A 27229-nucleotide genomic window follows, 5' to 3' on the forward strand; every position below is an offset into this window, starting at 1 on the left:
CAGTGTATCTGAAATGAAGATATTTTCCCAAGTAATGTCTAGAGGGAAAATTTGAATTCTTTTCCTCTCCCGGGTTCCTCACTCCTTTTACCCACACAGTTCGCCCTTCTTAGTGATGTCTCTTGAACCCATCCTCTCCTTTCCTTCCCCATGGCCTCCCCATGCCCTGGCCTTGGACTTCATTAGCCCACAGTCACACTTCTGCAGCTTTCTTAAGGTCACCTTGAGGCTTGTAGGTGAGTTGAAATTTCTCCTCTGCTCTCTTAGGGTCTCCAGATAGGTCTAAAGACCAAACTGACATAAAACAGTTTAACAGGAGGAAAGCATACAAATTTTGTTTAGTAATTTTACATGTACATGGGAGCCTTTGTGAGAAAAAGGAAGACCCCAAGAAGCAGTTAGCATCCAGTGTGGACAAAGAGCAGTTAGTTGTAGAAATATGACAAGACAAAGAGTTTGGGGCCAGACAGTTGATGATGGAAAAGTGTCTAGAAGATCAGGCTTCGTTAAACCACGTTTATTTGTTCAGATTTCTCTTGACCTCAACTCTCTTCTCTGGTGATAGGGATGGCTTCCTTTCCCCTGGTACTGGGAGGACATCCTTTTGCCTGGGAATTTTCTCTTCTGCTTTCATAAAGAAAAAGGAAGATCTGAGTGCCTACCCTGTACATGCTTTTTTCATGTGCCTTTAATTCAAAATATCAATATGCCAAAGTGGCCTATTTGGGGATAACGTGCTTGGAAGCCCTATAGGACCTAAGGTCTTTCCACCATATCCTTAACGCCACTGCTGGATCTAACCCCCCCAAACTTTTCTCTTCTTTTCTCAAGATTCCTTCCCCTTCTCTTCTCAGACTTTCATGCCTCTTTTAGCTTTCACATTTCCAACAAAGCCTGACTACTCTCATGCACAACATCCAGACACCCCTGGAGATCTTCTGGCTGAACATCTTTTTTTTTTTTTTTTTTTTTTTTTAAAGATTTATTTATTTGACAGAGAGAAATCACAAGTAGACAGAGAGGCAGCCAGAGAGAGAGAGAGAGAGAGGGAAGCAAGCTCCCTGCCGAGCAGAGAGCTCGATGCGGGACCCGATCCCAGGACCCTGAGATCATGACCTGAGCCGAAGGCAGCGGCTTAATCCACTGAGCCACCCAGGCGCCCCTGGCTGAACATCTTTATCCAGAGTTCCCACCATCATGCTCCAAAGCCAGCATGGCAAATGTTCCCTTGTTCCCCAAGTCAAAGATTTCTGTTCAGGATGCTGACATCCATTCAGTCACTTGGGCTAACAATCTGGAAGTTATCAGTGGCTCTTTCTGTATCCTCAGGAGCATAGACAACTCATGGATCTTGTCTCCCTAGTGTTGGGCCCCTTCTGCCCATCCTTTGCTATGCCCTATGTTCAGTTCTTATGGCTTTTTGCTCAGATGAGTAGGATGGGAAAAAATGCTGAAAACATAACAATAAAATACAAGAAGGTGCATATTTTTATCTTAAAAAGAGAGTAAGCATTGTGCCTGGGTGGCGCAGTTGGTTGGGTGCACAATTCTTGGTTTCAGCTCAAGTCATGATCTCACAGTCATGAGACTGAGCCCCACATCAGTCTCCACAGTGAGCAAGGAGTCTGCTTGAGTTTCTCTCCCTTTCTCCCTTTGCCCCTCCCTGCTTCACTCTCTTTCTTTCTGTCTCTCTCAAATAAATAAATATTTTTTAAAAAGAGGTAATATTTACTATAAGGATTGACCCTGAGGGCCTCACTTGTCCTTATGCTATATACATAATAGAGTAACAACTAATACTAATAGTAACTAATACAAATAGAGTAACAGCCAGTATCCTGAGGGCATATCAGGGGATCCACTCTCAGTGTATCTTTATGCACTGCTGTTTCCTTGCTAGGAGTGGTTTTCTACAGGCTTAATTTTTGTAAAAAGCAAGACTTTAAAATAATATGTCATCACCAAAATGGCCAGCAAATCTTTTGTAACACAAGAGTTTTCTGGTTTTTTCCTTCATGAAATATCATCAAGTTTTTTTTTTGTTTGTTTTGTTTTTTTTTTTTTTTTTCCTTTTAAATGATGGTGTCCAGGTTGGGTTCATGGGAAGGAAACCTTGAGACACAGCCTGTAAGATGATTATCATGAAGGCTGTGCCCTTGGTTTCAACCAGAGGAAAAGGTAGGAAAAGAAAGTGGCAGGAGGCATCAGAGGGAGAAGTCACTGCAGGCCAGTGACTCTGCAGCTGACCTCATGGGAGCTCTGGAGCTGTCTTGACTTGTGCTCAGATGGCCAGATCTTTGTGTTCCTGTGTGGATCAGTCCTCGGATGTGGCCACGCTATCTCTACGGCTGGAGCCACAGTGTATGGCACTGAGAGGTGGGTGAATAAGGGTGGTAGATTGGTGTCCATCCCGGAAGCCAACTATACCAGGTTTGCTGGTCTTTTCTGCAATGAAATGATAAACTAGCTTTCTATAACATAGTATGTAGCTGATGGTTTGGAAAAATAACCACATTTAATCTATTATCTCAAGATAAAGAGGATATCTTAATAAAGGAGAAAGCAGTTACTTTTAAAAGAAATGCATGCTACGGAGATGACATTTTGAAAACATGTCCACCATTATACGACTTAATTGTCAAAAACTACCCAGTTGTGTCACACACAGAATTGAAACCAGAATTTTTTCACTTGTCCACAATTTTCCAAACAGAGTCCTCATGGGTTTTTTACTTACTTGTAAAAATGATAAAAAGGCAACATCTTCCAATGAAGGTTCAAGAACAACAAGCATAGGAATGATGGAAATTTGCTAACTGAATATTTATGAAAATCTTTGTATGCCAAGTGGATGGGACTGACAAATGTGGATCACAATTCAGAAAGTCAGGCCGAGATGCTCTGCTTTCATCTGGATCTTTTTTGAGGCATCTTTTACAATTATGACAAACTTGAAATTAATTATAAGATACAGTGAACTTAGATCATGGAGCTGCTGAGTCTCAAAGCATTAACCGTTTTCAAAAGATTTTTTGTAGCAATGAGGACTGTTTGGTGATGGTTAATGGGGGTGAATTGTGTCCCACAAATAGATCATTTGAAATCCTCACCTCTAGTACCTCATAATGGTTTTATTTGGAGAAAATGTTGTTGAAGATAAACATTGGTTAAATTAACGACAAGTCCTTACAAGAGAAGGCAGAGGCACAGAGGGAAAACAGTCATGTGATGAGTTGGCAGAGATTAGATCTATGCTGCCTCAAATTAATGTGTGCCCAGGGCTGGAAGAGGCAAGGAGAGATTCTTCTTTAAGGCTTCTGAGGGGGTATGGCCCAGCCAATGCATTGATTTGGCACTTCTGACTTCCAGAACTGTGGGAAAATGCTGTTCTGACATCTTAAGCTACCCAGTTTGTGGTACTGTGTTACAGTGGCCCTAGAAAATGAAACAGTGATACTAAAATGTTTTCTAGCCATTAGACATAAAATGTTTAACACTTACATATTTTATCTCGTCTCTCTTTGGAAGCACATACACATGTATTAAAGGAGAGCTAATTTTTTTTTTTTTTAAACTAAGAATGGCGGGGCACCTGAGTGGCTCAGTGGTTAAGCATCTGTCTTCGGCTCAGGTCATGATCCCAGTGTCCTGGGATTGAACTCCACGTCGGGCTCCTTGCTCGGTGGGAAGCCTGCTTCTCCCTCTTCCTTTCCCCCCGCTTGTATTCCCTCTCTTGCTGTGTCTCTGTGTCAAATAAATAAAATCTTAAAAAAGAAAAAAAAAAAAAAGGTAAGCCATAGAAGGGGGAAAATAGCTTGAGTATGCCCTGGAAGTTGTGTTTGAAAAGTTATTTGTAAAAATAATTTGAGTCCAAGAATGTTGAGTTTCTTAATTTGTTTCTGCCAGGCCTTGGGGATTTCTCTAATCTCATTTCAGGATTTGAACTTTTCTGGGTCAGCCAGATCAGGCAAAGCTGACCCGGGCTGACTGCCTGTTTATTTTTGGTTCCCCCCTTACCCTATGGTTTGACTTTCTGGTGTCTCAGCTCCATGCTCCTGATAGTCTTCTAGCCCTGAGCCAGGGACTCCACCGTCGCCCACCCAGAGTGGTGGCCCCAGCCACTCAGCATTCTCTTCAGGACCTCTGGAGCCATCTCTGGGTAAAGGAGCCCTTAAATGCTAGTGCTCCATTCTGGATTTCCAAGTCTGTCTCTTCTCTGATCTTGGACTGGTCATTCTTCATTATCTTATCAGGTTTTTGGATTTTTTTTTTTTTGACATTTACAGATTTTCTCAATGCAGATTATTAAGTTGTATTCTGCCAGAGTGTTGGCCCTATTTTGCTCATATACTACATTACCAAAAGCATGATCAAAAACTGTTTAGGGACTCCTAGGTTATGCCCATGATCTCTTAACATCTTCAATCCCCTTCAACCCCAATCGCTCCTCCACTCTACTGCCAGATCATGGTTTTTTGTTTGTTTGTTTATAAGATTTATTTATTTGAGAGAGAGAGAGAGAGCAAGAGAACAAGTGCGGGGAGGGGCAGAGGGAGAGAATCTTCAAACCCAATCCTTACCGAGTGCGGAGCTGTCAAGAGATCATGACCTGACCTGAAACCAAGAGTCAGACACTTAACCGACTAAACCACCCAGGCACCCCCAGATCAGTTTTTTTTTTTTTTAAGATTTTATTTATTTGTCAGAGAGAGAGATTTTGCACAAGAAGGGGGAGCAGCAGGCTCCCTGCTGAGTAGGTAGCCTGATTCTGGGACTTGATCCCAAGACCCTGAGATCATGACTTGAGCCAAAGGCAGACACTAAACTGACTGAGCCACCCGGGTGTCCCAGATAAATGTATTTAAAACATTTCCATTATTTCCCTGTTCTCAAAAAAAAAAAAAAAAAAAAAAAGTACTCAATGACTTACTGAGTTATGACTTTGTACTATGTCAATTTAGCTAAGCTGGGATTCCCCAGAATTTCCTTTCTGGGATGTTTCTGGATCACTGTTGGCCAACAGAGACATTTTGGATGCTATTTGGGAGGCAGAAATGAAGCAGCTGCCAATTTTAAAAAATGTTTTAATGGCTTGCGGGAGGTGCCAGGCGCACTGGGTCTGACCTGCCGTTACCCCACCTGTTGTCATGGAGAAACATCCAACCCCAGTTCCTGGGCTGCTGAGCTGAATGGTGTCATCCCCCCCCCCTCCTCAAATTCAAGTCCACCTGGAATCTCAGAATGTGACCTTATTGGGAAATAGGGTCTTTGCAAATGTAATCATATTGTATATTCAAATGAATATCCAGATGTAGCCCTTGTAGATGACACCCTACATTCAATAACTAGTGTCCTTATAAGAAAGCCACCTGAAGACACAGGAGAGACAGACACGTAGGAAAAAAGCCTCACTGAAAGACAGGCAGAGATTCCGTGATGTAGCTACAAGCTGGGGAAAGCCCAGGCTGGCCAGCCACCCCAGGAAGTGAGGAAGGATTCTTGCCTCGAGCCTTTGGAAGGACTGTGGCCCTGCCAGCACCTTGGCTTCAGACTTCTGGCCTCCAGAACTGTGAGAGAATACATTTCCCAGGGTTTGAGCCCCCCAGCTTGTGGTACTTTGTCATGGTAGCCCCTGGACACCCAGACATTCCAGTTCCTAGCAACATCCTCTTCTGTCCTGGACTGAGAGCGTGTGCACAGCCATAATGAGGGGCGCCAGCTTTTCCTACCATCACTTGTGGTGCCCAGGGAGAGGCAGACGTGGGTACTAGTTAGTCTTTCTGGGTACCACTTGTGCTCGCTGGTCCTCGTTTGCCCTTTGCTCTCTTTCCTATCCAACTTTCCTTCTCATCTGCCAGTCTAGCAACTGTAGGATCAACACTAGACATGGAGGCAGCTGCCTGCATAGACGGTCCACCACTCACTCAACTGCCCTTAATTCTTAGAGTAATTCCCTTATTCCATACCGGACATGGTGGTTCTACTTCTCTGGTGAAACACTAACAGACTGTTTTCCAAAGTAAGTAAAAATGAACTGAATGAAACCAATTCTGTAATCCAGTTCCTTCCATTATATTAGAATACCCTGGGTTATTAAAATTAATACCTAACTTTTGTTGAAGACCTCCTAAGGGCAGAGTACTATGCTAAGCAAACTCTTTATAGCATCTCGTTAAATGCTCAAAACAACCCTCCAAAGAAGGGACTGATAATATGCCTATTTTATAAATGTTTACAAATGTGGTAGTGGTTTAAACTTTTAGAGAGATGAACTAATTCAGCTAAGTCAGGTTTATATCCAGAGTCTAATTACAGAATAGGAGTTCTCAAGCACCATATTATACCTCCACTCCAAGTTCATTAGAACTGAAAGGAATTGTATATTGTCCATGGAATCTTGAGGTCCCCGACCCACCCTTATGTATACTCACAAAATATATTATAATGACTTCAAGACTTTGCCCATGTTTCTTCCCATATCTCCCCCTTTTCCTAAGAACTAGCCTGATGTTACCATCAGTCTTGTGGTCCAATGGAAATAAAATTTTCTTTTAAATCAGACTGATCTCGGTTTGAATGTTGGCTCTACCCATTACCTCCTCCCAAATTTTTATATTCCCTGAGCCTTGATCTCATCTGTAAAATGCCTGTTACCACTACAATAATATTCAATATATTCACTTATATGCACGTCTGGCTTCCTCTGCTAGACAGTAGGTCTTCAACTTTGTAAAATTAAAACCTACAGAGAATGTATTTTGCATTGTAATTCAATTCTCTTTCACACACACACACACACACACACACACACACATAGATAACTAAAACAAATTTCATGAGTAGCGCTTGCCCCTAGTACTTATAATACACAGTGATATCTTTTTTTCTATTCTACTTTTTAAAGTACTGATCATGACATATCCAACTGATTTTATGGCGCTCAGAAGAGTCAATGTTGAAAAAGGCTAAGCCAGTCTGAGTTCTTTTTTGTAAGAGAGCATATCTGATCTATTTTGTATTGCTACTGGCAAACACAGTGCCTGGTACAAAGTAGTATTTGCTAAAAACTTACCTTAGGACTGTGTTTTCCTTGAAGGCAGGAATCTCATCTTTTTAGTTCCTATGTAACCAGTAAGTACATGTAGCATAATTCTTCTCATAATACTTAGAGATCAAATGACAAATTCAGGGCTATTTCCAGGCTTTTGAGATCAAATATTTCGACCATTAAATATCCGACTAGCACCTACTATGTGGTACTACATAAATGCTGAATGCAAGGCTTCTTCCCTTAATTATCTTAATTATCTGGAATTGCTAAAAGGGAACCCGGAATAATGTTGCCCAGTTGAGAAATTAAAAAAAAAAAAAAAGAGTAAGACACATGGAGGCCAAATGTCACCTTTATTAATAATAAAGACTAGGTCAGAGAACATATAATAATGTGAGAGCCAGTCAGGCCTGCTAATTAAACCCTAAGTTGAGGCAATGCTGAACAAGTGGGGCCCTCCCTTCGCTGAAAGGCTACACAGACAAGAGGCTTAGGACAGCTCACACCCAAGAGGAATGTGGGAGGAAACAAGTTGAGCAAACCCACTTTATTTTTCCTAAACGCACTAATTAGGTAAGTTACTCTTCCCCAGACCAAAGACACAGGGAATAAAAGAGCACAGAGAGTCTAGACATTACCAATTGAGTTTCTTCCCTTACGGAATGAAAGAGCAGGGGAGGAGGAAATGCTGTCCTCTAAGAATCAGAACATGTGTGTGTACATATATAATGTGTGTATATATGTGTGTATGTGTATATATATATATATATTAAATGATATATATGTATGTGTGAAATATAAATAACATAAAGTAATCCAAGGAATATCACAAGATAGGTACCTAATTAATTTCTGAATGTAGTTTGCACTAGTGCTTCTAAAAACCTAGAGAGTATTAAACAGTTAGAAACTCTCTATACCCTCCTGCCCACCTCTCACATGCCTGGCATGAAACCTGAGAATCTGCTTTTAAAGCTTCCCATGTACAGGTAAGGCCAGGAGCCACTGGCTTAGAGGAGCTGGACAGACAAATGAATAGGAAGCTGGCAGGTCTTACTGAGGAGGAAACTGGACAGACATTGAAGGATTAGTAGGCTTGAGGTCAGAAAGAAGGGTGGTGGGGCATTTTATACAGGGATGAGAACAGTAAGTAGACTCAAGAAATAATCATAGCTTGAGAGTAATTTCAAGACCTTACCCTTGAAAATCCTTACAGAATTTATCCTTGGAAACATGATCTGTGCTCATATAGCAAATGATGAGACATAATGGGTTTAGTGGAAAAGCCCTTGGACTTCTGAGAATTAAAAGACTTTCATTCTTGGTTATGGGACTTCACCACAGTCACCACATTCTTTACCTGGACAGTGAAGGATCGTTTGTAAAGAGAGAAGTTCATAAAGCATTCTAGGGAGATGACTGCATTGTCTTTCACACTTCAAGATAGGGCACAGCCCTTCCCCTAGACGCTCAGACTACAAACCTGGGAGTCATTTTTTATTTCTTTCCCTCATCTGTTTTCACACCTAGTCTATCAGCTAATCCTGATGGGATTCTCCTTCCAGAACCTACCCCAAATCTTTCCACTTGACACCATTCCATTGATTACTACCCTAATCCAACATATCTTGTCTTTTCTTTCCTCTTCTTTTTTCTTTCCTTTCCTTTTCTTTCTTTCTTTCTTTTCTCCCTTCTTTCCTTTCTTCCTGAGATTACCCCAGAGTTTTGGATTCAATAGGTCTGGGTAAGTCCTGAGAACTCACATTTCCAGCAGGTTCCCAGGGGATCCTAACGCTGCTGGTCCAGAGACCACTCAACAACTTAGAGCAGTGGTTAACCACGGGTGCACTTTAGAACCACTTGGGAGCTTTAAAAAAAAAAAAAAGTGTGTGCTTGGGACTGACCTCTAGAGAATCTGAGTCATTTGCTCTGGCCATTTGTAATCTTTAAATCTCCCTAGGTGCTCTGAAATGTTGAGAAACACTACCAAGGCCTAGAGGAATGGCTGTTTGCTCCTTGTACCTTTTGCTCTAGCTGCTGCTGTTACCTGGTATACTCTTTCTTTAGGTATTTCCATGGCTGGACCCTTTAGGTCTCAGATTAAATGTCACTTACTCAAATAGGCCTTCTCTGATCCCCCCAGTATAAAATAACACCCCCCCTTTTTTTGGTCATGCTCTCCTGCTTGTTTTCTCTTTTTAAAGGTTTTATTTATTTATTTGACAGAGAGAGAGATCACAAGTAGGCAGGCAGAGAAAGAGGGGAAAGCAGGCCGCCTGCCAAGCAGACACTCCGATGTGGGGCTCAATCCCAGGACCCTGAGATCATGACCTGAGCGGAAGGCAGAGGCTCAACCCTCTGAGCCACCCAGGGGCCCCTACCATTTGTTTTCATTACAGGAATGAGTGGTTAGAGATTTCCCTAGTTATGCTTATTCAGTCTTCCAATATAAGCATCTTGAGTATAAACACCTTTGTCTCATTCACTGCTGTATCCTTAGCATTTAGAAAACGGGCCTCTGTTACATATTCAATACATGGGAATGGAAGGGTAGATAAGAAGCTTTAAAATAAATTATTCCTGGGCGCCTGGGTGGCTCAGTGGGTTGGGCCGCTGCCTTGGCTCAGGTCATGATCTCAGAGTCCTGGGATCGAGTCCTGCATCGGGCTCTCTGCTCAGCGGAGAGCCTGCTTCCCTCTCTCTCTCTGCCTGCCTCTCTATCTACTTGTGATTTCTCTCTGTCAAATAAATAAATAAAATCTTTAAAAAAAATTATTCCTGCTGTTGTTTTCAACTATTCAATTGGGCTTTAATAAAACGTGTTTCATTTATGCAACAGAATTAACTTTTTTGATCAATATATCACAACTGCACTGGATTCATTCTCTTCATAGGAACCCTGTATTAAATCTTCTGCAGTCATTATCCCTTAATGTATTTTCATACGCAGTATTTATTCATAATACTGCTGCTTAGGGAATACAATTTACGGGGCAGCTGGATTACGGCCAAGATATATTTGTGAAATCAAGAGATTCCTGCTCAGATTTTGTTGGCTGGTTTTTGGAGACAGAGAACAAATGAAAGGAATTTGCAGAAGAACAGAAAGGTACTTCAGGGAGCAACGGAGACATAGGAGAACGGGAAAGCTATTACGGTACCTTGCTACACACTTATCCTCTCTTCTTGGGGCACATCTTTAACGAAGGAATATAATCTGGCGGAACTGAAGAGTTTTGATTGCAGGTAGAGATAGAGTACTTGAGAGTATTTAACTCGTCTTGTTTCACAGTGATTTGTTCAAGCCAGTGCGGCAGAATCCTCAGCTCTGGGTCATGGGCAGCTTGGTTTCAATTAAGTCCCTGAATTGAATTTACAACTCAGGCGAATTAAGGGCTAAGCAGATGTACTTAAGTCCCTCGCGGATCATTTCTGAAATATGAAAACACAGACCAACATCTGTTACGGGAGGAAAAGAGAGACTCCGTGCCTCTGGCTCGCTTTTTTGGCACGGAGGTGAGTATTTCCTCAAAAGCCCAAGTATCCAACATGCACCCCCAGCAATAGGCTAGGTTCACATGCAACCAGTTTTCCAGGCAGCTGCCTCCCCTTTTCTTCCCTCCTGCTGCTCCGTCGATCGTGGAACAAAACGACTTCATGTGTGGGTTAATGGTTGCAATCACCAGGGCGCTTTCGCACAGCGCAGCACAGTCAGCCAATTAACGCGGGTTCCGAGAACAGCAAACCGCAGTCGGTAGACAGAGGTTGTGGCTCCAGAAAAACCAAAGGCACAGGGAGGGAGAAGCAAAGCGTCCAACTTGGCGGTGCATAGTGGGAGTTGTAGTCCCCGCGGGGCGGCCTCCAGTAGTCCCTACTGGGCTCTGCACTTCATCTCCCAGCGGGCCCTGCGCCGCGGAGGAGGAGAGCGGTGGGCGTGCTCGGTGCGGAGCTACTGCTGGGGGAGGGGACTGGGGTCGAGAAACTGCGGCGGCCGCCGTGGGAGACGTTAGCCGCTGTCTCAGGGAGCTGAGGGGCCTCCCACCTCCCACCCTCGTCCGCCCCGGCGGACAGCGACGAGGGCCGAGTGGCCGCCGCGCGTCTCTGTGCTCGCCCTGTCTCCCGTCCACGGGCGCGCGGCGTCCGCCATGGAAGCACATCCGGCTGTCGCTGGGGTCTCCGGGCTACGCGTCCCCGACTCCCCGGAGCGATGAGGGGGTAGGGGCGCCCTGCGTCGCGCCTTGCCGCGCGCCCGGGAGCGAAGGAGGGCCCCCTCCACCCCCGCACCGCCCCCGTCCCGCCCCCTGGGGGCGCTGCCGAGGGGGCGCCCGCCGCCCTTGCCGCCCAGCAGCCCCCCGCGCCCGCCGCTGAAGCCCAGCCCGCGCCACCGGCCCGCCCGCGCCCGCCGCTCGGCAGCCCGGCGCCGACCGCCGTCCTCCCCCCAAGATGTGGCACAACATCGGGCTGACCCTGGTGGTGTTCGTGGCCACGCTGGTGATCGTGCTGCTGCTGATGGTGTGCGGTGAGTGGGGCATCCGCCGCGGGGCACGTCCACACGCCAGCGCACACGCCCGCGCGACTCGGGTGCTCACTTGTTCGGTTTCTTGTTTTGGTTTTTAATGGCGTGGACGGACAAGTGTCTTAAAATCGTCTGCTGTCCACCTAGCGCTAAGGACCGAGCCGGGGGAGACGTGTCCCTTCCCCAGGAGAGGCCCGCCGGCATCCCGGAGAGGGAAGGAGCGGGATCCCTGGCTGGGCATCCTGACTCGGGGTTCAGCCAGAGACGGCTTCACGGGCGGCGTCTGCCCCTGATTGCCGTTCGGAACCCTGGCTGCCCAGATTTTAACCTTGGCCTGTATTCGAAGGTGAAGGGATTGGTGACTCCTTTTCCTTTTTCAGAGGTTCTGACCCTGAGGATCATGAGAGGTTTCCCTCCCTTCACTTAATCGGAGGGAGTAGGGACAGAGTTGGGTTGGAAGCGCCCGGGAAATTGTTTACTTCGAGTTCAGGCTTAAACTGAATTCCAGGCAGCAGTGTCGAGGGGAGGCAGAATTTTAAAAACACCGGCGATATTAAACTTCCAGGGTCAGGTAACCGAACTCTGTTTGGTAATTATGGTGCTATTTTGTTTGCTGTGATTTTTTCTTTTCTTTCTCAGGATAGGAGGATGTAAAACTTTTTCAGGGTAATATTAGCACTATTTTAGATCTTCTTGATTTCTTTATATACAATAACTGACAACCACAAGCCCCTGAGCAGAGTGACTGAGGGATTGTGAAAATTTGGGAAGTACTGAGAACCCGGTGTCAGTGAGTTTCATTTTTCATAATTCCAGTATGTATTGGAGGCTAGTTCAGCCTTCGATGCAGTAATTTGTCAGAAATAAAAGTAAGTACTGTAGGGCTTATTCATTTCACGGTTAATGTACTAACTGCTCAGTATCAGCTGTGTTTGGAAAGGATGTGTGCACTTACGCAAAAGCGTTTTATATATATTTGTATTTACAGTTGCATTTTATTATATATATATTTGTGTTTACGTACTTGTATGTTTATTTTAAATTTTCTTGCCATAGGAAGGAACCAGAGTTAACAGCCTTTCTTTTCTGATGATAAAACAATTGAACACCTTTCTCTGTTTCCTGCTTGTGACGGCAGGATATGGGGCTAATTGTAGATATGTAAGATGCTGAAAGTAAGGAAAACCAGATCTGTGTGATTTGTTTGCCTGTGAGGAAGGAGGATGCAAACTGCTTGGAGGTGGGGATCTGTGTGGCATGTAGACCATACAGCCTTGTATAGAATATTTGCCGAATCTGTCTTTGGGGCACCCAAATTCCCCTTTGCTACTTAACATCTTATTTGTTCTCTCAGCTCCCAATAGCTAGTTAACTTTGATTTTACTCATTTTTCTAAAAATGCCTTGCCTTTGGTTTCAGATAATACTGTGGAATGAGAGGTGAGGCGTGGTAAGTAAAACACATTTTATTTTGATTGGAAAGGTCCAGAGCTAATAGCTTTATGAAGAAAGTAATTCAAGCACTGTTTTGTTGGGAGAGCTAATGATGGTGTAGTGTCATGTTTTGACTGGGTTGGACCTGGGGCTTGGAGAGTGGAGGGAAGGCTCTAACTAGACTTGAGACTGGGGAATCTCAGGCATTGTGTTAGTTTGTGAGTACGCCGTAACAAAATACAACAACAGAAATGTATGTCCCCCTACTTCTGGAGGCAAGAAGTTCAAGATCAAGCAAGGTGTCAGCGGGGTTGATTTCTTCTGAGGCCTCTCCTTGGCTTGAAGATGACTGTCTTCTCCTTGTGTCCTCATGTAGTCTTTCTTCTGTGTGCCTGTGCCCTAATCTTTTCTAAAAAGAGGCCAGTCATATTGGATTAGGGCCTCACCCTTATGAATTCTTTTAACCTTAGTTAACTCTCTAAAAGCCCTGTCCAAGTATAGTCAGGTTGGAGATTAGAAACCTGTGACGCAGGCCTGCCCCGAGAAACTCCTTACCTACTTTAATGTGGAAGTGACTGGCCCTTTGACACAGTCAGTGCTGCCTTCTAAATTTTCAGGTTTCTCAGGAGGTTTTCTTTCTCTTGTGAGTCTTGGTTGTGTGTACTTTTCTTGCCTCTCGTCCATGCTAAAATGCTTTCCACTCTCACCATTCACTGAAGTGGCCCTTGTCAAGGTCAGTAACAACTGGCCTTGATATTACCAAGTCTGTGGTCACTTAGTCCTAATTGTATTTAACCTCTCATACTCATTCTGTACAGGTGAACATTCCTTCTATGAAGTATTTCTCTTGGCTTTTGTACACTGTGTTTTCATACTACCTTCCTGATGTAGGAAAGACATTAGGATTCGAAGCCAAGAGCCAAGAAAGAATTCTTGAGATGTCTTTGGTGCAAAAAGGTGATTTTATTAAAGCACAGGGACAGGACCCGTGGGCAGAAAGAGCTGCACTGGGGTTAGGAAGTGTGCTCCATCATATACTTTGAAGTTGGGAGGGGTTAGGGATAGGTAAGTCTCTAAGGAATTTTGGAGGCAAGATTTCCAGGACCTTGAGGGGGCTACATTTGGGTGGGAAAAGGTCATTTATTACTGTCTAATAAAACCTTAGTCCCATAGTGCTTAATTCTTTATCTTTTCCTGGCTTCTCATCCCTTAGAATTTATTTATTTAAAAAAGATTTTTTTGAGAGAGAGAAAGTTAGAGGGGAGGGTGAGAAGCAGACAGCACCGAGCATGGAGCCCAGCATGGGGCTTCATTCCATGACCCTGAGATGAAGACCTAAGCCAAAACCAAGGGTCAGACGCTTAACCGAATGAGCCACTCAGGTGCCCCTCACTAGAATATTTTGTTAAATGTTTTTGGACCACAGTCTTGGATAGGAAATACATTTTTCCCAGTATGTTCTTAAGTATATAAATTACATATATCTGTTTATTTCTACATCTGTTAATCTAGCTATCATCTTTCTGTCTCTGAAATAAAAATTTTATGGACTAGTACTTGCCCTTATTCCATGAGATATAGTTATTTTCCATTATATTTCTGTAACATTATAATACAAATATATATTTCTATTCCCTTTCCTTCTGTTCTCTCCCCATGGTATCTTATCCAGCTCTGGAGATTTAAATATTAATTGTAACTAATGACTCAGTTTGACGTCTCCAGCTCTCACTTTTCTCCTGTACCCCAGGCTCATGCATGTATCAGCCGTTTTTTCTTGATAGCCCCACTTGGAGATATAAAAAGCATCTCAAACTTTATACGCCTAAAACAGAACTCTTGATTTCTGTCTCCTGTTTTCTCCTTTGCCCCCATCCTGTCTCAGATGTTCCCAGCACCCAAGGATGTGGGTGTCTTTGGTTTTGCCCTTTTCCTTTGGTCCCATCCCTTTTCCCTTACAAATACCAGCTCTATCTGGAAGTGTCTTCAGTTTTATGTCTTTAAGAAATGTGAAATATGTTCTCTCCTCCATGTCTGTGATCACCACTCCCATCCTCATCTTCGACTTGCATTAGTTTCCTAACTAGTGTCCTTTGACCCCCTCTTTTCTTTATGATGAGGGAGCAGAAGTCTAGCTGAAGACAAAGCAGAAGCTAACACCTTGCACTCCGTCCTTGCCATGGGATGTGCGTGACATTCTTCCAGGAAGCTCCCAGCTATCTTAATGTTAATACCTTGCTAGAAGGGAAAACAAGCTTAACTTGAAAATGGCAAGGCCTCTGGTATCTCTTGGTCTTTCTTAGCATATGAAAGTTCTTTTGAAATCTGCCTTTTTTCCGTACCTCCCCCAACCCAGAGTATATCATCAATTGCTCCTCACAACCCCAGTGCAACTCCCTCTGCCCTCAGGTCCTGTCTGTATTTTAATAAAACCACCTTTTAGCATCAGAGATGTCCAAGAAGTCTTTCTTGGCCCTTACCTCAGAACCTCACCCCACCCAACCTCACCTATATTCCATATTAGTACTCTTGTGTTAAGACCGGGTTTTCTCAAATGCTTTTAACAAAAGAAAATTTCAGAAGTTAACAGTAGCAAAGGCATAAAGTACTTCCTTCAATCCTCCACGCCACTGTTTCCTCTACCTATTTACTTCCATATTCGTAAATAATTTATTCACAGCTAGTTCTTGATTTTGCAGTTTTAGACATTATTTATTAACCATGGTGGAGTCCCCCCTTCTCTACCTGCATGCTGTAAGTAATGACAACTTGTGATTCATTGGAGAGTCAAGATTTAAATTTTACCTTTTTTTTTTTAGAGGTGGGGCGGGGCAGAGGGAAAGAGAATCTTAAGCAGGCTCCATGCTCATTTGGAGCTCATTTGTGAGACTGTCTCACAACCCGAAGATCATGAAGTTGAGAGTCGGATACTTAACTGGCTGTACCACCCAGGCGCCCCAAGATTTATATTTTAACTGTGTAAATAGTCCCTGCTGGTTAAATAGTGTAACATGACTACACTTAACTTTCTTATGTGGTTCTTCATTTCTCTTGAAGTTAACAGTTGCCTTTTTAATTTACCTAGGATTACTTTTTTGTGTGTGCCCCTTGTTGATTCCCTGGTCCCTTTCCCCTGCCCAATCCTAGAGCTCTCTCCTTCCTTCTCGGCCTGCCCTTCACTTTCTCTGCTGCAGACCCTGTTTCCTGGACCTCATTTCATCATCTTGCTCAGTTTATAATCTTGTTTTGCAGGAGCACATTTTCTGTTAGCTTTCTGAGGGAGAATGCATGGAAGATTTTTTGAGCTAATGCTTACCTGAAAATGTCTTTCATTGATGTCCTATGTCTTTTACTGATGTCAGAGTTTCTAGAAAAAAAAAAAACAAAACTCTATACTTGATTGATAATTTGAATAAGTTTCAAGTGGTAGATAATTGTCATTCAGAACTTAGAAATGGTAACTTCACTGATAATCTCGCTTCCTGGACCTGATTTTAAGAAATCTGATGCCTTCTGTTTGTCTTTGTAAGTAACTTGATTCTCTTTCTAGATGCTTTCTGGTAGTTTTTTCTGTCATTGTTATTCTGAAATGTCGTACTGATATGTCTTCGTATGTTTCTTTTCCTTCTGTTTTCCTGGGCCCTTTCAATTAAAAAAAAACTTAGGTTAGTTGGAGGTTGGACCTTATGGGCTGATTTCTCTAGTATTACCTGTTTATCTCCTATTTTCTATCATGTCTCCTCTCCCTTCTGGCATATGTTTTGGGTTTTAGCTTCTCTTACGTTTTTATTTATCCAGTTTTTAATGTCAGAACTTTCTTGTTTTCTGATTGCTTTGCCAGCATCTGTTTTGCATTATGTAATATGTTGTTTCTATGACCGTATTAGTTACACAGTTGACCCTTCAACAACATGAGGGTTGGGATGCCAACCCCCCCACCCCACCCTGCACAGTTAAAAATCTATGGATAACTTTTGACTTCTTAAAAACTTAACTACTAATAGTCTTCTTTTGACTGGAAGTCTTATTGAGAACAGAGTTAACACAAATTTTATATATCTAATGTGTTCTTGCAAGAAAGTGGAAAAGAAAATGTTATTAAGAAAGTCATAAGGAAGAGAAAATACATTTATAGTACTGTACTATATTTGTTGAAGAAATTCTGGACCCACACAATTCAAACCTGTGTTGTTTAAGGATCTATTGTAGTTTCTAATAAGGTGTTTTTCTTCTCCCTGTGCAATTGGCTTTGTTTCTTCCATGTATTTTCTTTTCTTTTTTTTTTTTTTTTTAAGATTTTATTTATTTTATTTGTCAGAGATCACAAGTAGGCAGAGAGAGATAGAGAGAGAGGAGGAAGCAGGCTCCCTTCTGAGCAGAGAGCCCAATGCGGGGCTCGATCCCAGGACCCTGAGATCATGACCTGAGCCGAAGGCAGAGGCTTTAACCCACTGAGCCACCCAGGCGCCCCCTATGTATTTTCTTATGGTTTGTTTGCTTTGGACTCTTTGTGATTGAAGATTTTTACAAATGGTCAGTGCTCTGTTCTGTATTCTTATTTATGGATGAGGGAGTAAAAGAAGGTAATAAATTCCCAGTGTCAATTCTGGCAGCAGGTTGGCCTCTATCTGGAAATGTCCGTGTTATTCCATCTTACCAGAGGGGAATGCTCTCATTTTCGGGTGTTATAAGCTTGGCTGCCCGCATGACAGTTTTGTAAATAGACTCTCAGCCAATCCTTTTTTATTCCTTTCCCAATCCTTCTTCCGGCCTGAAATCCTGATCTTTCCTTAATTCTCGATTGGATTTTGGCTCCAGTTGCTGTCCTTTTTCCCCCCGCCATCCAGACTTCTGTTTCCTTTGGTCTGCTAGATCATTTACCACTCTTTTAAACATGCTTAACACCTATCCTCTAGTGGCTCCATTTCCCTTGAAATACAATCTAGATCCTTACTGTGACTACAAGGATCTGAGGGATAGAGTCCCTCCTGCTTCTCCATGCCCCTCCCCCCACCACTACTCTCTTGTTGTTCCACACAGGCCAGCCTTGTACTCTCCCCAGGGCCTTTACCCTCAGTCTTCTCTGGCTGTTCATGTGACTGGTTCTTCTTCAGCCGGGTTTCATATCAACCGCCCAGTCCACCTAGGGCGACTCATCCAGTTACTCTTTATCTTACTGACCCTTGGTTTTCTGAGCACTCAGCCCTTTCTGAAATGAGCTGTTTATGTGGTTTTGCTCCCATCAGTTTGGGCTCCATGAATACAGGGACCCTGTTTGGCTAATTCACTGCCCTGTCCTTGGATTTTAGAGTAGTGCCTGGCATGTAGTAGGTCCTCATAGTTGAAGGAAGAACGAAGAAAGATTGCTCAGTACAAATTACTTCAATACCCATTACAAATTACAAATAAGTCTTAAGTGTGGTACAAACCAAGTTTGTCTCAAGATGGATGAATTTTATATTACTCAGTACACCTGTGATCAGATGCTGTGGCGGTGCTCAGGGGTACCCAGAAATTAACAAGTGTAATTCATGTTCTTGAGGACCTTATACTCCAGGAAGGAAGGTACGTATATGGGAGCTTCAGTACAACCTAGGCTTCTGAGCTCCAGTTTCACATACACGACTCTGCTCCTTTTTCTTGTTTCACAGAGAAGCTCAGAATCTTTACCTAAAACAACTGCTTGTTTTTAGGTTATGCGTGAAATCTTGGGCATTGTTTTACCTTCTTATTCATTCCCAGTTATTGGGCCATATATCATATACCCGTTCATCCCCCAAATATTTGAGCATCTCTTACAAGCTTGGTTCTAAGAAAAGCCTACTAATGTAGGTATACTGTATTTTATGAGAAATTCATCAAGTTAGGTGTGTGTATTCATTCCCTGGTAATTACCTTCCTTTTTTTAAATGGAATTCCCATCATTTTTTTTGTTTAAATTCAGTTAATTAACGTATAGCGTATTATTAGTTTTAGAGGTAGAGTTCAGTGATTCATCACTCTCGTATAATGCCCAGTGTCATTACATCATGTGCCCTCCCTAATGTCCATCACCCAGTTACCCTATCCCCCCATCCCCCTCCAGCAACCCTCAGTTTGTTTTCTGTGATTAAGAGTCTCTTATGGTTTGTCTGCCTCTCTGATTTTGTCTTATTTTATTTTTTCCTCCCTTCCTCTATGATCCTCTTTTGTTCCTTAAATTCCGCCTATGAGTGAGATCATATGACAGTTGTCTTTCTGATTGACTTATTTCACTTAGCATAATACCCTCTAGTTCTATCCACGTTATTGCAAATGGCAAGATTTCACTTTTTTGATTGCTGAGTAGTATTCCATTGTGTCCGTACATGTGTGTATATATGTATATGTATGTATATATCTATCACATCTTCTTTACCCATTTATCTGTCCATGGGCCTCTGGACTCTTTGTAGTTTGGCTGTTGTAGACATTGCTGCTGTGTATCTTTGGGGTAAATACCCCATAGTGCAATTGCTGGATCGTAGGGTAGCTCTATTTTCAACTTTCTGAGGAACCTCTATAGCTTGCATTCCCGCCAACAGCCTGGAGGGCTCTCCTTTCTCTGCATCTTTGCCAACATCTTTTGTTTCCTGTCTTGTTAATTACAGCCATTCTAACTGGTGTGAGGTAGTATCTCATTGTGGTTTTATGAGGGATGTTGAGCACTATTTCATGTGCGTGTTGGCCATTTGGGTGTCTTTTTGGAGAAATGTCTGTTCCTGTCTTCTGCCAAATTCTTGATTGGATTATTTGTTCTTTGGGTGTTTGATAAATTCTTTATAGATTTTGGATACTAGCCCTTTATCTGATAAGACATTTGCAGATATCTTCTCCCATTCTGTTGATTGTCTTTGGTTTTGTTAATTGTTTCCTTTGCTGTGCAAAAGGTTTTTTATATTGATTAAGTCCTGTAGTTCATTTTTGCCTTTGTTTCCCTTGGCTTTGCAGACCTGTCTAGCAGGAAGTTGGTGTCCAAAGTCACACAGGTTGCTGCCTGTGTTCTCCTCTAGGATTTTGATGGGTTCCTATCTCTCACATTTGTGTCTTTCAACCATCTTGAGTCTCTTTTTGTGTATGGTGTAAAGAAATGACCCAGTTTCGCTCTTCCTGCATGTGGCTGTCCAATTTTACCAACATCATTTGTTGAAGAGACGGTTTCTTTCCCATTGGATACTCTTTCCTGCTTTGTCGAAGGTGAGTTGACCGTAGAGTTGAGGGTCCATTTCTGGGTTCTCTATTCTGTTCCATTGATCTGTGTGTCTGTTTTTGTGCCATTTACCTTGCTGTCTTGATGATGACAACTTTGTAATAGAGCTTGAAGTCTAGAATTGTGATTCCACTGGCTTTTTCTTTTCAACATTCCTTTGGCTATTTGGGGTCCTTTCTGGTTCCATATAAATTTAAGGATTATTTGTTCCAGCTCTGTGAAAAAAGTTGATAGTATTTTGATAGGGATTGCATTAATGTGTAGATTGTTCTAGGTAGCATAGATATTTTAACAATGTTCTTCCAATCTATGAGCATGAAATGTTTTTCTACTTCTTTGTCTTCCTCATTTTCTTTCGTGAGTGCTCTATAGTTTTCTGAGTACAGATCCTTTGCCTCTTTGGCTAGGTTTATTCATTGGTATCTTATGGTTTTGGGTGCAATTGTAAATGGGATCAACTCTTAAATTTTTCTTCTTTCTCCTTTGTGTATATAAATGCAGCTAATTTCTATGCATTGATTATGTATCCTGACACTTTGCTGAATTCCTGTATGAGTTCTAACAATTTTGGGGTGGAGTCTTTTGACTCCATTTGGATTTTCCAGGTAGAGTATCCTGTCATCTGTTTGACTTCTTTGCCTATTCGGATGCCTTTTCTTTCTTTTTGTTGTCGAATTGCTGAGGCTAGGACTTCCAGTACTATGTTGAACAACAGTGCTGAAAGTGGGTCTCCCTGTTGTGTTCCTGACCTTAGAAGAAAGCTCTCAGTTTTTCCCCATTGAGAATGATATTCGCTGTGAACTTTTTGTTCACAAACAGTTTTTGTTTTTGTTGTTCTTGTTTTTGTTTTTGAACTTATGGCTTTTAGGATACAATTACCTTTATTTTAAACAGAAACAAACTTTCTTTGCCCATGGCTTCAGGAGCAATCATCAAGTACTGATTTCATCTCAGTGGGATAATAACTATATTTGGTCTTTGTCCCTGGTCTCTGGCAGAAAGTTCCCCAACCCTTAGAATTTACTGAGTGAGGGGCACCTGGGTGGCTCAGTGGGTTAAGCCTCTGCCTTCAGCTCGGGTCGTGATCCCAGGGTCGTGGGATCGAGCCCCACATGGGGCTCTCTGCTCACCAGGGAGCCTGCTTCCCTCTCTCTCTCTGTCTGCCTCTCTGCCTACTTGTGATCTCTGTCAAATAAATAAAATCTTTAAAAAAAAAAAAAAAAAGAATTTACTGAGTGATGGTAGCATCTTCTGTTATTTATAACAAGCCTCTTCTGACCATGCCTGGATTTCTGCTCAGGCTGTGGCTCAGGGTGGGGCCCCTAGGTGGTTTGAGGACAGGGGCTAGTCACTAAAAAGACTAAACGGGATTAAAGAATGAGAAGTTCAGCTCCATCCCCTGACCTCCAGGGAGGGAGAGGGTCTGGAGATGGGGTTATAAACACTCTTGAAGAAGGAGTATAATAAACGTACCTAAAGCCACATTCTTGATCTAGGAGCCTTCTCCATCTCCATAAATGGCAACTTTGTCACGGCCATTCCAGTTGTCTTTGAGGCTTCCCTGACCTCTCTGTAAGACCTAAGCCTCCCATATATCTACCCCCTTTCCCCTTACAATGCTCTATTTTTGCCTAGAATTCCAACTTAAGGGGCAAATACGTTTCAGTGAGATTGGTATTTGGAACATAGTAAGTGCTGCGTGAGTATTCAGATGAATGAATTTTTGGTCCTTGAAGAATTGGCTAGGATGAGGTTATAGATGGAGGCAGGAAGCACATGGATTGTAGCATTTTATACGCATCTCCTGCAGAATTTATGCTTTCTGATAGGCAGTGGGGAGCTAAGAGTTTTTATCAGGAACTTAGAATTTTGTACGCTCACCTTCATACAGTGTGAGGAGCGGGAGGCTAGAAGTAAGGAAACCAGATAGGTTGGTCTTAAGGTTGATCAGAGTTAAATAAAGGAGGTAACTGTGTTGGGGCTGGGAGCAGTGTTGGTCAGACTGTCGCCTGGCCCAGCAATGCCTGCCATTTCTGTCTGCTCTGCCTGCCCCTGTGTCTACAAAGCATAGGATATTGAAGTCTTTAAATCACAGGAGAGTATCCATGGGGGCCTACATGAGAGAGAAGTAGTTGTCTTGGTGTGTAGATTCCCCTTCCTCCAGGGGTTGGCTTGGCTGTGCTCCCTAGTTCAACGTGGCTTAACAGACTGTGGACAGACTGAGATTTGCAGGCCTTGTTGAGTGCCCGGTTCAGGGTTCCTGCTGTGCCAAACAGGGTCAGGGAGTTAGTGACCAGAGCCGCACTCTGGCTGATCTAGCTTTACAGACTGCCAGCACTGCCACTTACTAGCTGTGTGACTTGAGCAGCACGCATAACCTCTTAATTTCAGCCCGCAGACAAATGCAAATAATAGAATCTGGGAATACTGAAGATTGATCTATTTCTGCTTATGTAGCTCCCATTCAGGTACAAGTGAAGAAATAGGAATTAACTGGTGTGTGGAAAATAGTTTTTCAAAGATTAAATCGGGTGTTAGAAATAGAAACTGTCCTTCATTCAATATGGATGATATACATTTCAAAGATAACGAGAGAATAAGGTAAAACGTGTCCATCACAGAAAAGTGTGGAGAGAAAGTACAAATTTGATAAGTTTAAGCAAGTATACGCAGTGGTGTGGCCAGCACCACAGTCGAGATAACAGAACATTTTGAGCACTCTGGAAGATTCCCTCATGTCCTTTTGTAGTCCGACCTCAAGCTCCTTGGAACAGTTGCCCTGCTTTCCATAACCATAATTTTGCCTTTTCTAGAATTTAATGTAAATGGAATCATGCAGCAAGTCTTTTGTGTTTGAGTTCTTTCACTTAGCATAAGGCTCTTGAAAGCCATCTGTATTGTTGTATATATCAGTGATTCATTTTTTTAAATTGATGGTTAATATCCCATTGGATGGGTATACACAGTTTGTTAATCCAGTTGCTTACTGGTGGATGTTAGGGTTTTCAGTTTGGGGCTGTTACAAGTATTACTGCTATTGTTAGCATTCATTTACAAGTCTTGGTGGGGATATATGTTCTCGTTTCTCTTGGGTAAATTTATAAGAAATTGCCAACTGTTTTCCATTGCCAACGGCCATGTTGTCAAGTGTCTGTTTAAATTCTTTGCCCGCTTAAGAAATTGCATTGGTCTTTTTTTTTTTTTTAATTTTTTATTTTTTATAAACATGCATTGTCTTTTTATTATCAAGTTGTAACAATTCTTACTTATTTTGGGTGCAGTCTTCTATCAGATACATGTTTTGTAGATACTTTTCTTTGAAGTAATTTTTTGTGTTTGGTATAGGTTAAGGATCAGGGTTCTTTTTACATAAGGGTGTTTTAGCATCAGTTATTGAAAAGGCAGTTGTTGGAAATCACTTGATCATCTCTATATGGGTTTATTTCTGGACTCTTCTTTTCCACTGACATATATGTATCTTTATGCCAATTGTGTAGGTTATGCAGTGTTATTGTTTTCAAAATGTTTACTGTTTTAGATCCTTTGCATTTCCTTATGAGCTTTAGAATCAGCTTGTTAAAATAGATCTATTCAAGTTGGAGAGAATAGACATGTTAATCTTACAATCCATGGCCATATTGTATCTCTTTATTTTTATTTTTATTTATTTATTTTCTTAGGACTATAATTTTTCTCAGCAACATTTTATGTATTTCAGTATATAATACAGTTCTTGCACTAATTTTGTCAAATTTAACTGCAAAGTTTTCATAGTTTTTTTTTTTTTTTCCCTAAGATTTTATTTATTTGTCAGAGAGAGAGTGCGAGCGAAAGTGAGCACAGGCAGACAGAGTGGAAGGCAGAGTCAGGGAGAAGCAGGCTCCCTGTGGAGCAAGGAGCCCGATGTGGGACTGGATCCCAGGACGCTGGGATCATGACCTGAGCCGAAGGCAGCTGCTTAACCAACTGAGCCACCCAGGCGTCCCAAAGTTTTCATAGTTTTGATGCTGTTGTACATGGTACTCATTTAATGTTTGCTGTAAATATATAGAAATACAAATGACTTTTGTATATTGGCAGTATATTCTACAAAACTGCAAAATTCACTTATAACCTTTATTTTTTTGTAAATTCCATAGAATTTTCTACCCAGAGGTTTATTATACCAACTGCAAATGAAGATTGTTTTACCTATTCCTTTCAGTGTTTATGTCTTTTAGTTTTTGCCTCATTGAAAGAAATGGGTGAGAGCAGATCTTTCTCCTTGATCTTTTGTAGAGAAACAGTCTCTCACTGTTCAGTTTAATGTTAGCTGTAGTTTGTAGATATTCTTTATCAGGTCAGAAAAGGAAACTTTCCTTCTTACTTTGAAATTTTTTTAAAAATTAGCAGTGGGTGTTGGATTTCTTTTCACATGTTTTTTCTGCATTGAGATGATCATGGCATTTTTCTCTAAGTCTGTTTGTATGGTGTATTACATTAAATTTTGAATGTTAAAACATTCCTTAGATAAGCCCTTTTTATATATTGATGGGTTATGCTTTTCATATATTGCAGTATTTGATTTACTAAAAATGTAAGGTTTTCCCATTTACATTCATGAGGAATATTAGGAGCTTTCTTAAATGCCTTTATCTGGTTTTGTCACAAAGGTCATGTAAGACCTAATCAGTAAGTTGGGAAGTGTTCCTCTTTTAATTCTTGGAAGAGTTTGCTCAGAATTAGGATGTTAGTTTTCTGTTGCTGCATAACAAATTACCACAAACTTCACAGTTTATGACAACATATAATTATTAGCTCAGTTTCTGCAGGTTCAGAGTCTGGATATGGCTTAAGCTGGGTCCCCTGTTCTCCATCTCACGGGTGCATTCAGTGCCTGTCTCTTAGGACTGCTGACAGAATTCAGTTCCTTGTGACTGACTGTAGCACTTAGAGTGGCTTGCTTTAAGTCAACAGGAGAATCTCTGTGATACCAAGGAAGGTCTCAGTCTCTCTTTTAAAGATTTATGCTTAATTAAGTTGGGTCTACCTACTGTAATTTCTCTTTTCAGTAACTCAGAATCAACTGATGGAGACCTTAATTGTGTCTGCAAAATCCTTCTACGTTTATCACATAACCTGCCCCATCACCCTTGCTGTATTCTATTGGAAAAGGTCACACAAGAGGTACACATGGCTTGATTCATTGAGGTTACTAAGCTAAATCTGCCACAGTGTGTATGATTTCTTTCTTAAGTGTTTGGTAGAATTAATCTGGGCCAGGACTTTTCTTTTGGGGAAATTATTAAGTACACATTGAATTTCTTTGCTAGGTACTGAGCTGTTCTAGTTATCTGTTTCTTTTGTGAGTTTTCATAGTTTGTGCTTTTCAAGCATTCTAATCTGAATTGTGTAATTTTTAAAAATAAAGTTTGTAATATTGTCATTACCCTTTTAATATCTGTGGGATCTACGGTGATGTCTTCCTTTTCATTCCTTATTTGTATCCTTTTTTTTTCCCCCCACATGATCAGTTTGGCTAGAGGTGTATACATTTTACTGATCATTTTGAAGAATTAACTTTGATTTGTGTTTTCCCCCCTTTATTATTCATCCATATTCTGTGTAATTGCTTTGCGCTTTTCTCTTTATTTTCTTCTACTTATTCTGAGTTTAATTTGTACTTCTCTAGTTTCTCATGGTAGAAGCTTAGGATATTGATTTTAGGCCTTTTTTTTTTTAATAGTTAATAAATCTCTTTGTGGGTATTGCTTTTATTTTATGTTTTTTAACCCAAAACATTTTTATTTTAGTCTTCAAAGAACAAACTGTTCTTCTTTTTCCAAGATAATAGTGGTTAATTTACAAAAGTGGGCATTTACAAATGCATCTTCAAAATATTTCCCTTTAACGTGAAACTTTATAGAATCCAAACATTAAAAGGTTAAAAAATTTTTTTCTGTTTTGTTATTATAGGACAAAACAGAGAAAGTCCAGGAAATCCATTCATACTTCAGAACCTTCTCTAGGAACTAGCATTGTTGTATTATTTCCATTTAGCAGAATTTCATCTAATTTAGTGATCCTTCTTCCTTCTGGTGTGATTTCACTCAGTGACATCCTCCAGTACCATATTGACAAAGTCCTCAAATCCCAAGAGTGCCAACCATTTTTTTGTCACTTTACATCACAGTGAATTCTTCATCCTATACTTTTGTCCACAAGCTTTAGAGGCAGCAGTTGCAATGGGTTAGTGGTAGGGTTAGCTGCCATGGCTATGCCAGAAGTCACGGGTATTGCTTTTGATCTAAAAAAAAAATTTTCCTGGGGGTCAGGGAGAGGAGTCCTGGGTGGGGGGATGGGCTACGTAGGCGATGGGCATTAAGGAGGACATTTGTTGTGATGAGCACCAGGTGTTGTATGTAAGTGATGAATCGCTAAATTCTATTCCTGAAATCAATACTACTACACTATATTTTGACTAACCTGAATTTAAATTAAAAAAAAAATTCCATTCAAACTATTTTTATGTTTCACTTGTGATTTCTCTTTGGAATGGATTATTTAGGAGTATGTTGTTTAAACTTTGAATATTTGAATTTTTTCCCCAATACTATTTTGTCATCAATTTCTAGTTTAATTTTGTTATGGTCAGAAAATATATTTTGATTAAAAAATAAGAAGGTTTACCCTTAAAGTTAATGAGACTGATTAATGTTATATTTTGGTAAATGTTCTATGTACACTTGAAAAGAATGATTCTTCTATAGTTATTGAATAGAATGTATTGTATATGTCAGATCAACTTGGTTGATAAGGCTGCTCGGTGTCTTAAAGCAGTTCTCTCCATTTATAACTATATTATGTAGCAGGCATCTTCAGGCTCTGAAATGGGTTAATTGGTGAAAGTCATTATACCCTTAAGTTCATGGGTAGTTTTGTCTGCGTGTTGGGGGGCTGAGACCATGGAGATTGGTTGATTTGAGTGTCTCCTCTGTACCAGGTACTGTTGAAGACATAGG

General features: G+C 41.5%; 1 protein-coding gene and 1 pseudogene across 2 annotated transcripts in view; one reads left to right on the forward strand and one right to left on the reverse strand.

The window, feature by feature from the left end:
• Positions 1–10953: 10953 nt before the first annotated feature.
• The window catches only part of SMIM13 (small integral membrane protein 13), a 29600-nt gene continuing 13324 nt past the window's right edge, over positions 10954–27229 (forward strand). The window contains exon 1 of the mRNA XM_082730185.1: positions 10954–11570. Within this exon, the coding sequence (XP_082586311.1) occupies positions 11495–11570 (76 nt within the window). The 5' untranslated portion in view covers positions 10954–11494. The remainder of the gene's footprint in view (positions 11571–27229) is intronic.
• Positions 26060–26497, reverse strand: LOC309864425 (U6 snRNA-associated Sm-like protein LSm5 pseudogene; annotated as a pseudogene). Its single transcript has one exon. The product of its transcript is annotated as a U6 snRNA-associated Sm-like protein LSm5 pseudogene (transcript).

Source organism: Mustela nivalis (genome assembly GCF_964662115.1).
Source record: "Mustela nivalis genome assembly, chromosome: 5".
Lineage (NCBI taxonomy): Eukaryota > Metazoa > Chordata > Mammalia > Carnivora > Mustelidae > Mustela > Mustela nivalis.